We start from the raw sequence: 14,200 nt of genomic DNA, 5'->3' as shown, positions 1-14,200 counted from the left end.
GAATTACATAGCATCATATTTTTTCCATTGCATCGTATTGCATTGAATCGCATTGTGTTGAATCAATTCAAAATCGGATCGCACTGCATTATAATAGGGGTGAATCATATCGCATCGCATCAGTAGCTGCTTCATATGTCTTTAATGTATCGTATCATTGGCTATGCATCGAGATGTATCGCATTGGCCTCAGTTATGGAGAAGCACATCCCTATTGTGCATAGGTCAAGATATGGTTTAAAATTATTAAACTAAGTGTATAATAAGTTAGTGTTACGGGTCAGTGTTTAAACAAAGATTTTATATGATCTCTAACATTAATGACTAATGTTTTTGAAGTCCATCCTGGATTAACTGTAGAAGTTCACATAGATGTATTGTCCTTGTTGGTTGGCTGATGAAGGTTTTTATTTGCAATTAATTGATAGTCAATATATTCCATTTCAAGAGTGTAGTCCATAATTAGATCGAGGTGATCCAGGCAGAGATCAGTGAGGTGCATCACAGTTCAACCTGGCCAGTAATTTCGGTGAGGTCCATCCTAAATCCAAGGTTCAGGCAATAGCATATGATGTATCCCATGTCTTGTGGTTGGAGTTGGCATCAGTTCATCCTCTTTAAGTCCATCATAATAGACTGAAGTGATGTTTGGCTGGCACCGGCTGCTATTTGTCATCATCACTTAAAGACCCGTAGCAGTGAAGTCCAACACGAGGCAGGAATGGAGCTGGATCCAGACGGTTCTTGTGACCTCAGGATAGGAGTCCTGAGGTTGAGACAGGGAAACAAATAAAATAATATAAGCACAGATGCCATTCAGTTTATTGCAGAGTTATATATAGATCATGATCAATGTTTCTGGTGTCTGGTTCCCTCAGACCTAACTAAAGTAGCCTAATTGTGAGTTGAAGAATAAATTAGGTGTATGCCTGGCTAAATAGATGAGCCTTTAGTCTAGACTTAAACTGAATGAGTGTGTCTTCATCTCATGTTAGGGAGACTATTCTATAGTTTAAGAGCCAAATATGAAAATTATCTAACTCCTTTTGTGGTCAGAATTTTGTGATCATAATGAACGTGATGGAATATAGCATGGTATAAGGTCACTTAAGTACTGCAGAGCTAGACCATTCAAATCTTTTAACGTGGTTAACAGAATTATAAAATGAAAGAGAAATTTAACAGGTAGCCAATGTAACGATGATAAAATGAGGCTAATATGATCATATTTCTTGGTTCTAGTCAGCACTCTGGCAGCTGCATTTTGAACCAATTGAAGTTTATTTATTGATCTTGCTGGACATCCTCCCAGTAATGCATTACAATAATCTAGTCTTGAGGTCATGAACGCATTAATTAGTTTTTCAGCATCAGTAACAGAGAGCATGAGTCATAATTTAGCAATATTTCTTAGGTGGCAGAATGCTGTTCTACAAACATTGGTAATTTGATTTTTAAAGGACAGATTGGTATCAACCAATTTTGGTCCTAAATGCTCTCACAGGGCCCCCCTTCGAGCCTTTGGACTCTGTTGATTTGCGCATGCTCTCCATTAGGACTGCGCTACTGCTGGATCTGGCCTCAGTAAAATGGGTCGGTGACTTACATGCACTACCAATTGACAATTCATGTCTGGAGTTTGGCCCCGGTCTGTCAATGTGGCTACGACTGGGTTTGAGAAGGGGTTAATTCATACTATATGACTATAGTTCATATATTCGTTCTAAGTGCTCCCCTCCTGGCCCAACATGAGGATCACTCACTTGCAGCATACTCATGTCAGTCCCTGTCCCACAGGACTGCGGCGTCATGTTTTCTCTCTGGAAGGTTATGTCGTGTAGTGCGGCGTGATGGCATTTTGTTCCCCATATGCATTAGCACACAATATCAAGCATACGGAGTCATAAGGGAACATCTCAGTTATGTACGTAACCTCGGTTCCCTGAGACAAAAAGAATGAGACATTGTGAACGCTGGCCACACTACAAGAGTTCTTCTGAGGTGCAAGCGAAGCGCTCCTTGTCCCGCCGTCAGAAAAATCTGAGCAATGGTGTTTGTGCACCTGATTTTATAGCAGGAAGCATCGTGCCTAAAACGGTGGGGCTCAAACACTATACCAATATTAGAATATTGGCATTATTGCATAGAGGTTTCAACTAGGTTGTGTTGAAGTGCAATTCCCCATATGCATTAGCACACAATGTCTCGTTCCTTTTGTCTAAGGGAGCCGAGGTTATGTTATGAATGTTTTTTTTGAAAATCAAACTATCTTTGGATGAACATATTTTATGTAATCTCTTTTCACAGAGGACTCTTGTTAAACAGATACTATATAAGACTGTTCGTGCTGTTTTCAGTTATTACCAGAATTGTTATCTATTTGAGACCCTTGCCAGCTGTAAGGGCCAATAATGTGGTTCTGTGATACTTTTATATCAAATAATCATGACCTGTGAGCTGCCATTTCAGTTATTTTGTTCCAGAGTTTCCCTCACATTTGGTCTTGCTGCAACACCCAGAGGAAATTAAGGAACAGAGAGCTAGTAATTCTGGACAGCACAGCACATAACCTAAGGCAGGATACAGCAGAGAGCAGGACAGAGAGAGAGAGAGAGGCAGCAGTCATTCAGGTCATCGTTGTGGTCTGCATTTTACTGTTCTGAAGTGGCGGCCTTTGGGTGAAGGTGTTTTGAAGGACTGCTTCACTTGCAAATATGAGAATGTTTCAAACCTAATTAAGAATCCAACACTTTTATGTGCAACATGTATTCCAGAGTGAACATTTTGGTTGATTGCTCCCTGTAAAGAATTGGTTAATAAGATATTTACATTTGGTGTCATCGCCCTCTTTTCATCCCTCAGCGGATTTGCTGAATACAGCATAATTAAAGCTTAAAAAAAGATTCTAGAGGAAAACCTCTTTAAATACTTCTACAAAGTGCAGTAGGGAGTAAATGGAACTTGAGGTAATAAAGATTGTGGGCTGAAGTAATTGACTGTTAAATTAGATCTAATTCATTCTAAAGTTGTAAATGTAAAACGTGTTTAAAACATCTAGTCCTTTTAAAAACAACATCTTGTTAGCCTCAGCCCCTTTCACACATGCAACCAGCTAAATGACAGGAAAATTGTTGAGTTACATTTACTGGCAAGTGCTGTTCAGACATAACATCAATATTAAAATGTATTGATATTAAAAGGGAAATTGACAGAGTAAAATTCACCAGTATTTTCAAAAAGATTTTGTCCACACATGACCTCTAACTGGAAAAATGCATTATATTTACTGGAAAAGGCTGTACATATGTGTAAAAGGCTCTCTTTGCTACAGAGTTGTTGTTGTTTTTTTACAAAACTGCATTTCACACAAGCAGTGCTTGTCAAGCACTCAACAGAGCAGCATTTATTATTACACATATAGCACTAACTATTCCAGACACAGATGGAGCTCTCTCCTGAAGCAATGTGAGGCACGGGTGCCTGCAGCAGTTCATCTGAGGGTTCGAACATAAATCTGACAAAAGCATACCTTTATATGAGGTACGGGGGCATGCTCCCCAGGTGAGACACTTAAACCGTTAAATTCTGGAGACTTTGAGGGAAGCCTTTTTTGTCTTTTCTAGTCTATGTGTAGCTTTCATGGAACTATTGGCTAAAGCATTTCTTAAAGACAGCAACTGGTCAGAATAGTTATCGCGCTAAAAAAGCAAGACGCAGCGCAGCAATTAAAGCAGAACGCAGGTGTCTCGAGACACGTTTTAACAGTTTAAGTTATTTTTTAACTTGATACAGCGTCCAAAAATGCAGCGCTCCAGTGAGCTATGCTAAAACACAGTGCAACGTCAAAAGAGATCCATCTAGCGAATTTTTCCATGGTAAACGACTGAAAAATAGCGCGAGCGGACGCAAAAGCACATTCGATGTGAACAGCTCCTTTTTCACACAGCACTTGCTGAAGATTCACGAAGTTACCTCTCAAAATGCTGCCTTTTGTTTCAGTTGATTTTAGATAAATATCCACTTAATCCACCCAGTGCAGTTTGTTCGCAAATATCCCATTACTGTTTTAATGAGTGAGAAACTGCACCAGAAGATTCCATGAGCGGTCCGATCGAACTGGACTGAATCACAATCGATTCAGGCCATTTTGCATGCTCATTTGGCCAATTCACTGAAAAGAACCGATTCAAATGAATGATTAATTCTCGAATCGGGCTTCTTTTAAACAGCCAACAGAAAGACGGAACACATGTCATTATTGCTGAAGTATTCTGAAAGTAAATGTTTCTCAGGTCAGTCGCAGCGCTCATGGTATGCATGGGCGTTCGGACTGCTCTGTCACGTTTTTGAATTCTGCTATTTCATCACGATCTAGTCACATTTCCGATGTACGTATGGGTAGCCTATAAATGAAAGAGATGATCACAGACCTAATTACGCTAGCTGAAATGGCCCTTATGTTAATCCAGCCCTGGTTGTCATAAAGTCCATCCCAAATAAAAATAAAATAAGTTATTGTCTCCAAGTCAAGTTTGACCCTAACTATGTCATTTTATGTTAAAATGTCATTTTTGTTTAAGCATAAATAGCTAGTTATAAATTCATGGCAATCATTCAAAATCGGAAGGAAAGTAGGTATTTTCCCAAGTAATTTATCAAAAGTACTGCAGTAGAAACACAAATATCTACATACTACTAAATAAATGTATTTATAGATTAATCATATTACTAAAAGATGAACTTTTGACCAGAATACATTGCCAATTCATTAATTGAACATTAAATACACAATAGCCCCTTGACAGACATTCACTAACCAATGTTTTTCTTTCAGATTAAGCATCTGTATACTGCAGCCTTGCTCGGTTCTTTTTTCAATTCTAGCCATTTCTTTTCAAATACAGTAGCACAGTGCTGCTGAAAATTAATGAGGCTGTCAGAGAACTAAAAAGTGGTGAATTTCACATGCAAGAAAAAATGATTGCTGCACTTCACTCTCAATGCTGACATTCTGATTTCAGTAACTAACCTGCTATTTTTAACGATTAACTGATTTTAATTAGCAGCTATCACACATCTATGAAGAGCAGTTACACCTGAATGAGTGCCTTCACAAGCCAGCAGTGCTCTCATCTCTTCTTTCTCCAAGTCTTTCTTAAATGCATAATTTTATGATGATTCAAAAAGCAAACCATTACACTGATCAGCAAAAAGAGCTTGAGTGTTTTTACACTTGCACATTGTATATGATGTAAGAGAAAGCGCAAATATGTTCCGGTAAATGTGCATTAGAAAAGCTCTAGTTTGTTCTACAAGTAACATGGTAATATGTACACCACTAGTTTTAAGAGTGGGAACAAAAAATAGTTGTCAATATGTGTGACCACTGGGATGTTGTTGGGGCCAGGGTGAGGTTGGGGAGTGGGAAGGGTAATAGTGGGGGTTAATTGTTGATTCTGTATATATATATATATTGTCTTTCTGTGTTTAATATGTGAATCAATAAAAAAATTGTTAATCAGAAAAAAAGAGTGGGAACAAAAAATACTTTTCAACTGTAGCATGATGGGGGTTTGATCAGACCACTGATCTTGCCAATTCTGGGGGATGGCGAAATTGATTAGTGATAAATGGTTAATTAATAGATACCATCCATCCATCCATCCATCTTCAACCGCTTATCCGAAGTCGAGTCGTGGGGGCAGCTGCTCCAGCAGGGGGCCCCAAACTTCCCAATCCCGAGCCACATTAACCAGCTCTGACTGGGGGACCCCGAGGCGTTCCCAGGCCAGTGTGGAGATGTAATCTCTCCACCTAGTCCTGGGTCTTCCCCGAGGCCTCCTCCCAGCTGGACGTGCCTGAAACACCTCCCTAGGGAGGCGGCCAGGGGGCATCCTTACCAGATGCCCAAACCACCTCAACTGACTCCTTTCAACGCAAAGGAGCAGCGGCTCTACTCCGAGCTCCTCACGGATGACTGAGCTCCTCACCCTATCTCTAAGGGAGAAGCCCGCCACCATTCTGAGGAAGCCCATTTCGGCCACTTGTACTCGCGACCTAGTTCTTTCGGTCATGACCCAACCCTCATGACCATAGGTGAGGGTAGGAACAAAAATTGACCAGTAGATCGAGAGCTTTGCCTTTCGGCTCAGCTCTCTTTTCGTGACAACGGTGCGATAGAGCGAGTGCAATATTTGGAGGGTCAAAATTAACTCCAAATCACAACTAAATCACACAAATTGGCTGGAAAAAAATACCAAAATACTTAATGCCCTGTTTGGGACACTGAAAGGTGCCTGGATAAAAAGCCTGTCAGAGCCAAAGCTTCAGATTGAGTCCAATTAACTCTCCCAACAACTTAGAAAAGGAATTAACAAATCTGTGGTGGCAAGGCATAGATCTAGAATGGTCAGAGACAAATAATAAAATATAATCTGCGTAAAGCCGAATCTTATGCGCCACACTTCCCACCATCACCCCTGGAAAATCCTCCTTTCTTATCGTGGCTGCTAATTGTTCCAGGCAAGACAGAACAGTAATGGGGAAAGAAGGCAACCCTACCGTGTGCCCCTATCCAGAGTAAAGTCATCTGAAATTAATCCATTTGTTTGTACAGCTGCTATCGGGTGCCTATAAAGTAACTTAATCCATCCGATAAACGTATCCCCATACCTGTACATTTCCAAAATCTTAAATAGATAATCCATTCTACTATATCAAACACCTTTTTGTATAGATGCCAAATGTGCCACGATAAGCAAGAATGAGCCGCTTCATCATGCAGAATGGACCAAAAAACAGCGCCGCGATATGCAGAAAAGAACAGCGAACACTCCCCCACCCCCACCCCCCTCCCAACAGTTGGGCAAGTTGCCATGTAAAATCCAGGGCCGATTTCTCTTCCCAGTCCAGCCCTGGATGTCATAACTTAATCGGTTTTCCAAAATTGTTTATTGTAACATCTAACTGGATCGGTGAAATTGGATGGTAATTCTTACACTTGCTTGAATCTTTGTCCTTTTTAAGAATCAGACTGATCTGGGCTTGCGCCATGGTTAGCGGAAGCTGTCCATTCTACATTTACATTTACATTTATGCATTTGGCAGACGCTTTTATCCAAAGCAACTTACAGTGCACTTAATACAGGGACAATCCCGCTGGAGCAACCTGGAGTTAAGTGCCTTGCTCAAGGACTCAATGGTGGCGGCCGTGGGGATCGAACCAGTGACCTTCTGATTACTAGTTATGTGGTTTAGCCCACTACGCCACCACCACTCCATACACCACGAAATCATTCTTTAATGATTCTGTATAAACAATGATTCTGTAGAAAAAGTGGAGCCAATTCTGTAGCATAAGATCTAAAAAACTCAGCGGCAAAGTCATCTGGACCCAGGGCCTTGCCTGTAATCAAGGCCCTAATTATCTCGCCAAGCTCCTCCAAGTTTATCTCAGAATCAAGAGATTTTCCACGACAAAATAGTGTTAAATCTCTATTGCAATCGTGTCAATTCTCTGAGACCATCAGGCGGCATTCTGCACTTCAGCTCTGCATCGGCACTTTTTATATTCCCTTCAAACTTGTGCTTTGGATTTTTGGATGAATAAGGCATACTGCATGATCTGATCCCTAAGAACTGCCTTAAGGGCCTCCCAAGCCTCGCCCACAGAGGATACTGAGTACCAGTTGGTCTCCATTTAAACATTGATTTCAGCCTTTAACATTTGTTGGAATTCAGGATTTTGCAAAAGAGATACATTAAAGCACCAACTACTGTATATGATTTTTTTTTCTCTGTATGTGGCAACATCTTTAAACTCACCAGGGCATGATCTGAGATGTTTCCGATTGAGCAGTCAACAACAGATGAAAAGAGGGACTTTTATAAGAAATCTATTCTAGAATAAATCTTATGGACTGATGAAAAGAATGTATAGTCCCTACCAGATGGGTCCAAAAGTCTCCAAATATCTGCAAGACAAAGATTTTTACACATCTTGTGAAGCGTTAATGTTGCTCTAGGGGGCTTACACACTTTGGCTTCACTATGATCAAGGATTGAGTCCATTAAAGTCTCCTCCCAATATTATATCATGAGGGGTGCCAGCGGCTTGCAACATCCTTTAAAGATCTATACAAATCCCTGATCATCAGCGTATTAGCCAAAATCAACATTTGCTCCTGAATTTCTGATAAAACAATAATGACTCTTCCTTTTTATCTTTACTATGTTTGAGACATTTGAATTGTAGATGTTTACTTATCAATGTTATGACTCCCCTGCTCTTACTTGAGCTAGCACTAAAAAAATATGCCCACCCCATATCTTCCAACATTTTTCAGCTTCCTGAAGGGAAAAATGCGTTTCTTGAAGAAACACTATATCACATTTCTTATGTTTAAGAAAAGAAAAAACCTTCCTTCTTTTTAAGGGGTGCCACAACCAATTCACATTCCACGTGGAGAGAGACAATCCACTCATATTAACATTTGACATTTAAACATATTAGAAAAAATAGATTGTGTGTCATTCCAACATCAGTGCAACAAACAAACCCTGAACGTCCCCCAGAACCAAACAAATAGAAAAAAGAAAAACGTGCGTATTAACCCCATGCATGAAAGCGCCAACCGGCGTCCATCCCTCAAAACTCAAACAGTCCATGTACGCCTATGAGAGCCCCCGCGACAACTTTGCCATTGGATTGCTCAAGTCCGGTGTTTTTATTTACAAATTATGTAAGACAGAATTACATAACAGAAGAAAATCTATAAAACAAACTCCAGCCAATAGGTGGGATAAGCACAAAGAACGTGTAGATTCATCCACATAACATAACTGTCCCGAAGGTGTGTTTCTCCACAAAACAAGCTTCAGCCGCTAGCGGAACCAGCACAAAAAAAAAACCTGTTCAGTTTCCTCAGGCAGTCAAACGAATGTTCAATGAGCTGGCCTATTTGACAGTTACGTGAGTACAGCAAATGACCTAATCACTCCAATGTCCTTCAAGAAATACTCCACAAAACAAACTCCAACCAATAGGAGGCATAAGCACAAAGAACGTGCAGATTCATCCACAACACTATCCTGAAGGTGTGTTACTACAAAAAAACAAACTCCAGCCGCTAGGCAGAACCAGCACCAAAAGAAACAAAAAAGCTTTTCTCGGACGGTCAAGTGAATGTTCATTAAGTCAGGCCCACTCTGCTGCAACGTGAGTATCACACAATGACTTACTCATTGTCTTTATGATGGATAATGCTTGTTGGGGACATGTAAATACTTTGCGTCCATCCTTAGCATCTATTCTAGTCTGGGAAAAAGAAAATGTTGTGGTTATTTCAGGAAAGCCTTCTTTTACTCCTTGCATAGCATAGCACAAGATCTTTATTGGATGATCTCAGAAATTTGGCCAGCCTTGATCGTGGCCTGTCTCACTCAGCCGGAACTCTATGAGCTCGCTTGATTTCCAGTTTATGGCCTATTATGTTGAGCAGACTCGGAAAGAGTCAGTCCAGAAATTCCACCATAGTCTGACCCTCTGCTCGCTCTGGAATTCTAACAATTTGGACGTAATTCCTTCAGTTACAATTCTCTATATCTTCCAACTTTTCCCAAATGCGCTCCAAGTCCACATTGGTCGCTAGTGGATTAGCAGCTAATTCCTTCTCTGATGACTCCAGATAATCGATCCGTTTCTCAACAACCGCCACTCTTGTAACAATCTCATTGAATTTCGTCTCTATGACAGTGATCAATCGACATATTACAGCAAGCTCTTCCAAGTCAGCAACGACCTTCATCAGCATTACCGACACATTCATCAATTGTTGCCGAATTTCCTTCACCTCACGGGCCTGCGGCCTGCCGCTCAGGGGCTTCAGTTTGAGCACGTAAGTGTCTTTTAATATCTCCAGAGCCTGAGGATTTAGAATTATTTGAAATTGTCTTCCTAGCACAGTTAAGAATCAGTGTGTATCGAGTCTTACCAGTTTAAGACATAGACAAACTAGCAAAGTGCGCAGAGCTCGAATTCACACGTCCGAACCTCGCATGACGCCGAGCAACTTCAATATTAACACCGTTTTAAACACCCTTTTAATCCACACCCTAAGGATAATGCACCCTAAGTAATGGTGAAATAAGAAATTTAAATTATTAAATTTATTATAAATTATAATTTATTCTGAATTAATAAATTAATTATTAAAATTACGTTCAAGATAAAATAATCTCTGCGATGGACTGGCGACCTGTCCAGGGTGTCCCCCGCCTTTCGCCCAATGTTAGCTGGGATAGGCTCCAGCCCCCCGCGACCCTGTACACAGGATAAGCGGTTGACGATGAATGGATGGATGGATGGATAAAATAATCTGCAGCATATTGCATTTTTTTGACAGGAATGAAAACGAGGTTGTGAGGGACAGAATTGCCTGCTCAATCGTTGTAGGCCTAGGCTACTGTTGTTTAAATTGGTGTTGATCATTCAGCAGACGAAAAGTTGAAAAACTTTGTTCAAAAAAACTTTTATTTGAGAAAAAAACAACAACAACAAAAAACAACTTCAGAAACACGAGTTGTGAAAGTAAGATGTGATATAGGAGGAACTCAAAATGGCTTTATACAGTGTATGCCTTTGAAGAGACCGTTTTCATTCCAGTCAAAACTTAAATATGGTGCTTCTCTGAAAACATCTATAGCTTTTGAGTGTAATCAACATCAATACAGTCAGTCTGCCATTTCGTCTCCGTCATATGAACTTATAACAAACAAAAATCAACATAAATACCAGCGGAACTCTATCTACGACATAGTTTCCCATACGGATCAATTTCTGAGTTACCCCTTCCTTTCCTGTAGAAGCTTACTGCTTGTTTCGTCCTGCAGCTAACGAGCCAAGTCCGTCTTTTTGTATTGGAAACTTTAATTTACTTTTTTCATATATTTCTCCTTTTCTGTTGTAGGTAAGGACACAGCTTACTTATTTGCAAAATTAATACCTAAGGCATTATTGTGGTACAAGGGGCAAATTAATGAAGAATATGTGATTCGTTCTATTAGGCTAAATTGGCTAGCTTCGCAAAACATGAACGAGAATAATACTCGAAATTGCCAACATCTAGAATCAATTGCCTGTTTTGCTGTATAACTGTTAATTATTAAGCTAGTTGTTAAACACTGCACTTTAAATAGTTTCCCAAACAAACAGCTTGTATGTGTGTACATTTACACATACATTAATATGTGCAATATTTATACAGGTTTCACTATATTTGTGATTTTTGAAAATGTCCTCGCTAATATAATGAAACCTGTTGAAAATCCACTATCGAGAACATTTTAGGTAGTCCTCACTAGTAAAAAAAAAAAAAAAAAAAAAAAAGGCCAATAAATCGGCCAAATCATGTTTGGCTTTTAGTCTACTAATGTTCACAGGATTCTGTTAGGGTTAGAGAATAGAAAATATCTTTAGCTTCCTATTAAATCAATGGAAATCTATAAGATATCCTTACCTACTACAAACCTGTGTGTGTTTATGTTAAAGGGGTTTTCCTCTCAACACAAATACATAAATCTGAGTTTTCACAGAAGATTGACATGCCCCATTCATAATCTGTTTTATCAGGTGCCAAATTCACAAGAATGTGCTCTAATTACTTAATGTTGTATTCTCTTTCTTTGTGTATGAAATCCAGATTTCTTTAATTGAAGATGACAGACCGTTACAACATCCACAGTCAGCTGGAGCATCTGCAGTCCAAGTACATTGGCACTGGCCACGCTGACACCAGCAAATGGGAATGGCTGGTTAACCAGCACAGAGACTCATATTGCTCATACATGGGCCATTTCGACCTGCTAAATTACTTCGCCATCGCTGAGAATGAGAGCAAGGCTCGGGTTCGCTTTAACCTGATGGAGAAGATGCTGCAGCCATGTGGCCCACCTACTGACAAACCCGAAGATGCTTAGGGATTGACTTCTTGGACTGGGCACCTCCTGGGTGCTCTAACTCCTCTTGTTTGAGGACCAATGAATGTTCTCTTTTTTTATTATTATTATTATTACTCTGTTTTGGGGGAGAATATTGAATTTAGTTGTTTGACCACAAGTGTTTTTAAAGAAAATAAAGTTGAAAATGTGTTACCCTTACACAAATGTATTGGTGGTTTATAGTTTTTGTTTTAATTTAGGACCAGATGTCTGTGGAGATGATATACAGTGCTATGAAAAAGTATTTTCTCCCTTCCTGATTTATTCTATATTTGTGTATTTTTTTCATATACTAAATAGTTTTTGATCTTCAAACGAGATATAGCATGAAATAAAGGCAACCTCAGTAAACACAAAATATAGTTTTCAAATGTTATTATTTTTTATTGAAGCAAAAACATTATCCAACACCTATATTGCCCATGTAAAGAACTAACATGCCCTTAAATTATTTGCTGGTTGTGCCACCTTTAGCAGCAACAGCACTTCTGATAACTGGAGATCAGTCTTTCACAATGCTGTGGTGGAATTTTGGCCCACTCTTCTTTGCAGAACTGCTTTAGTTCAGCCACATGGGAGGGTTTTCAAGCACAAATTGCCCGTTTAAGGTCCTGCCACAGCATCTCAATGGGGTTCAAGTCTTGATTTTGAATGGCCCACTCCAAAACTTTATTTTGGCTTTTTTTTTGTCATTCAGAAGTAGACTTCTATGCTTTGGATCATTGTCTTTTTTGCTCTTGAGCAACTCACGGACAGATGACTGGACATTCTTCTTTAGGATTTTCTGTTAGAGAATGGAATTCATTTTTCCCTCAATTATTGCAAGTGACCCTGAAGCAGCAAAGCATCCCCACACCATCACACTACCACCACCATGCTTGACCTTAGGTATGATGTTCTTTTTGTGGAATTCTGTTTTTGATTTACACCAGATGTAACGGGACCCCTGTCTTCCAAACAGTTCTACTTTAGACTCATCAGTCCACAGAGCATTCTTCCAAAAGGTTTGAGGATCATCAAGGCATGTTCTGGCAAAATTCACACAAGCCTTAATGTTGTTCTGGGGTAGCCGTGGATTTTACCTCGCCACTCTTCCATGGATGGCATTTTTGGCCAGTGTCTTTCTGATAGTGGAGTCATGAACGGTGAACTTAATTGATGTGAGAGAGGCCTGCAGTTCCTTGGATGTTTTCCTTGGCTTTGTTGTGACTTCCTGAATGAGTCGTCGCTGTGTTCTTGGAGGAATTTTGGAAGATCAGGCACTTCTGGGAAGGTTCACAACTGTGCCAAGTTTTCTCCATTTGGAGATAATAGCTCCAAATGGAGAAAACTGTGGTTCTTTGGAGTCCCAGATCCTATGAAATTCCTTTCTCTGGAATTTCTTTAGACCATGGCATAGTGTGCTACAGGGTGATACCTTTTAGCCAACTTCATGCTGCAGAAAAGTTATATTTAGGTCTTGATTCAAACAAGACTGGCAGTAATCAGGCCTGTGTGTGTCTAGTCCAGCTGAACCCCATTATGAATGCAGTTTCATAGATTTGGGGAATTAGCAACTATGGGAGCAAATACTTTTCACACATGCCCATTATTTGCTTCAATAAATAACATCATTTAAAAACTGTATTTTGTGTGTACTCATATTGCCTTAGATTTATGTTAGATTTGTTTGAGGTTTTGAAACAATTTAGTATGAGATAAACACAAAAACAGGAGAAATCATGATGGGGCCAAATACTTTTTCACAGCACTGTAAATACAAATATCTTAAAGGGATAGTCCACCCAAAAATATAATTTACTCTAATGTTGTTCCAAACCCGTTTGACTTTCATATGTGAAAAAAAAAACAATGTTGTGCAGAATGTGAGCCTCGGTCACCATTTATTTTCATTGAATGGAAAATAGATGCATGGTGTAAAAGAAGTGAATGGTGACTGAGACTAGCATTCTGCCTAACATCTCCTTTTGTGTTTCTCTGAAGAAAAAGTCATATGGTTTAGGAACAACATGAGGATGGTTAAATGATCTGCTTGCATTATAAAATGTTGGAATGTTAGTTAATGGTCTTATTTGTGTTTTTAAGAAAACTTTGCTATTTTAACACTGCGATTCCCTGGAAAGAAAAGTCTGAGTGGGGTGGGGTCTGTAAATGGTCAAGAACTCTGATTTAGTTCACAGAATTCAAAGAGATCCATGGTTAC

General features: G+C 39.6%; 1 protein-coding gene across 1 annotated transcript; it reads left to right on the top strand.

Annotated features, from left to right (window-relative positions):
• The first annotated feature begins 10,846 nt into the window (after positions 1-10,846).
• On the top strand, positions 10,847-12,162 carry LOC127617970 (splicing factor 3B subunit 5-like). Its single transcript, XM_052090163.1, has 2 exons — positions 10,847-10,967; positions 11,700-12,162. The coding sequence occupies exon 2, from the start codon at positions 11,716-11,718 to the stop codon at positions 11,974-11,976; it is 261 nt and encodes an 86-aa protein (XP_051946123.1). The 5' UTR covers positions 10,847-10,967; positions 11,700-11,715; the 3' UTR covers positions 11,977-12,162.
• The last annotated feature ends 2,038 nt before the right edge of the window (positions 12,163-14,200 follow it).

This window comes from Xyrauchen texanus, chromosome 24, assembly GCF_025860055.1.
Source record: "Xyrauchen texanus isolate HMW12.3.18 chromosome 24, RBS_HiC_50CHRs, whole genome shotgun sequence".
NCBI lineage: Eukaryota > Metazoa > Chordata > Actinopteri > Cypriniformes > Catostomidae > Xyrauchen > Xyrauchen texanus.
Note: the sequence above shows the minus strand (reverse complement) of the source record. Positions and strands in the feature narration are given on the sequence as shown.

Coding starts and splice junctions, on each gene's coding strand:
- LOC127617970 (XM_052090163.1), top strand. CDS start 11,716: ATGACAGACCGTTACAACATCCACAGTCAGCTGGAGCATCTGCAGTCC.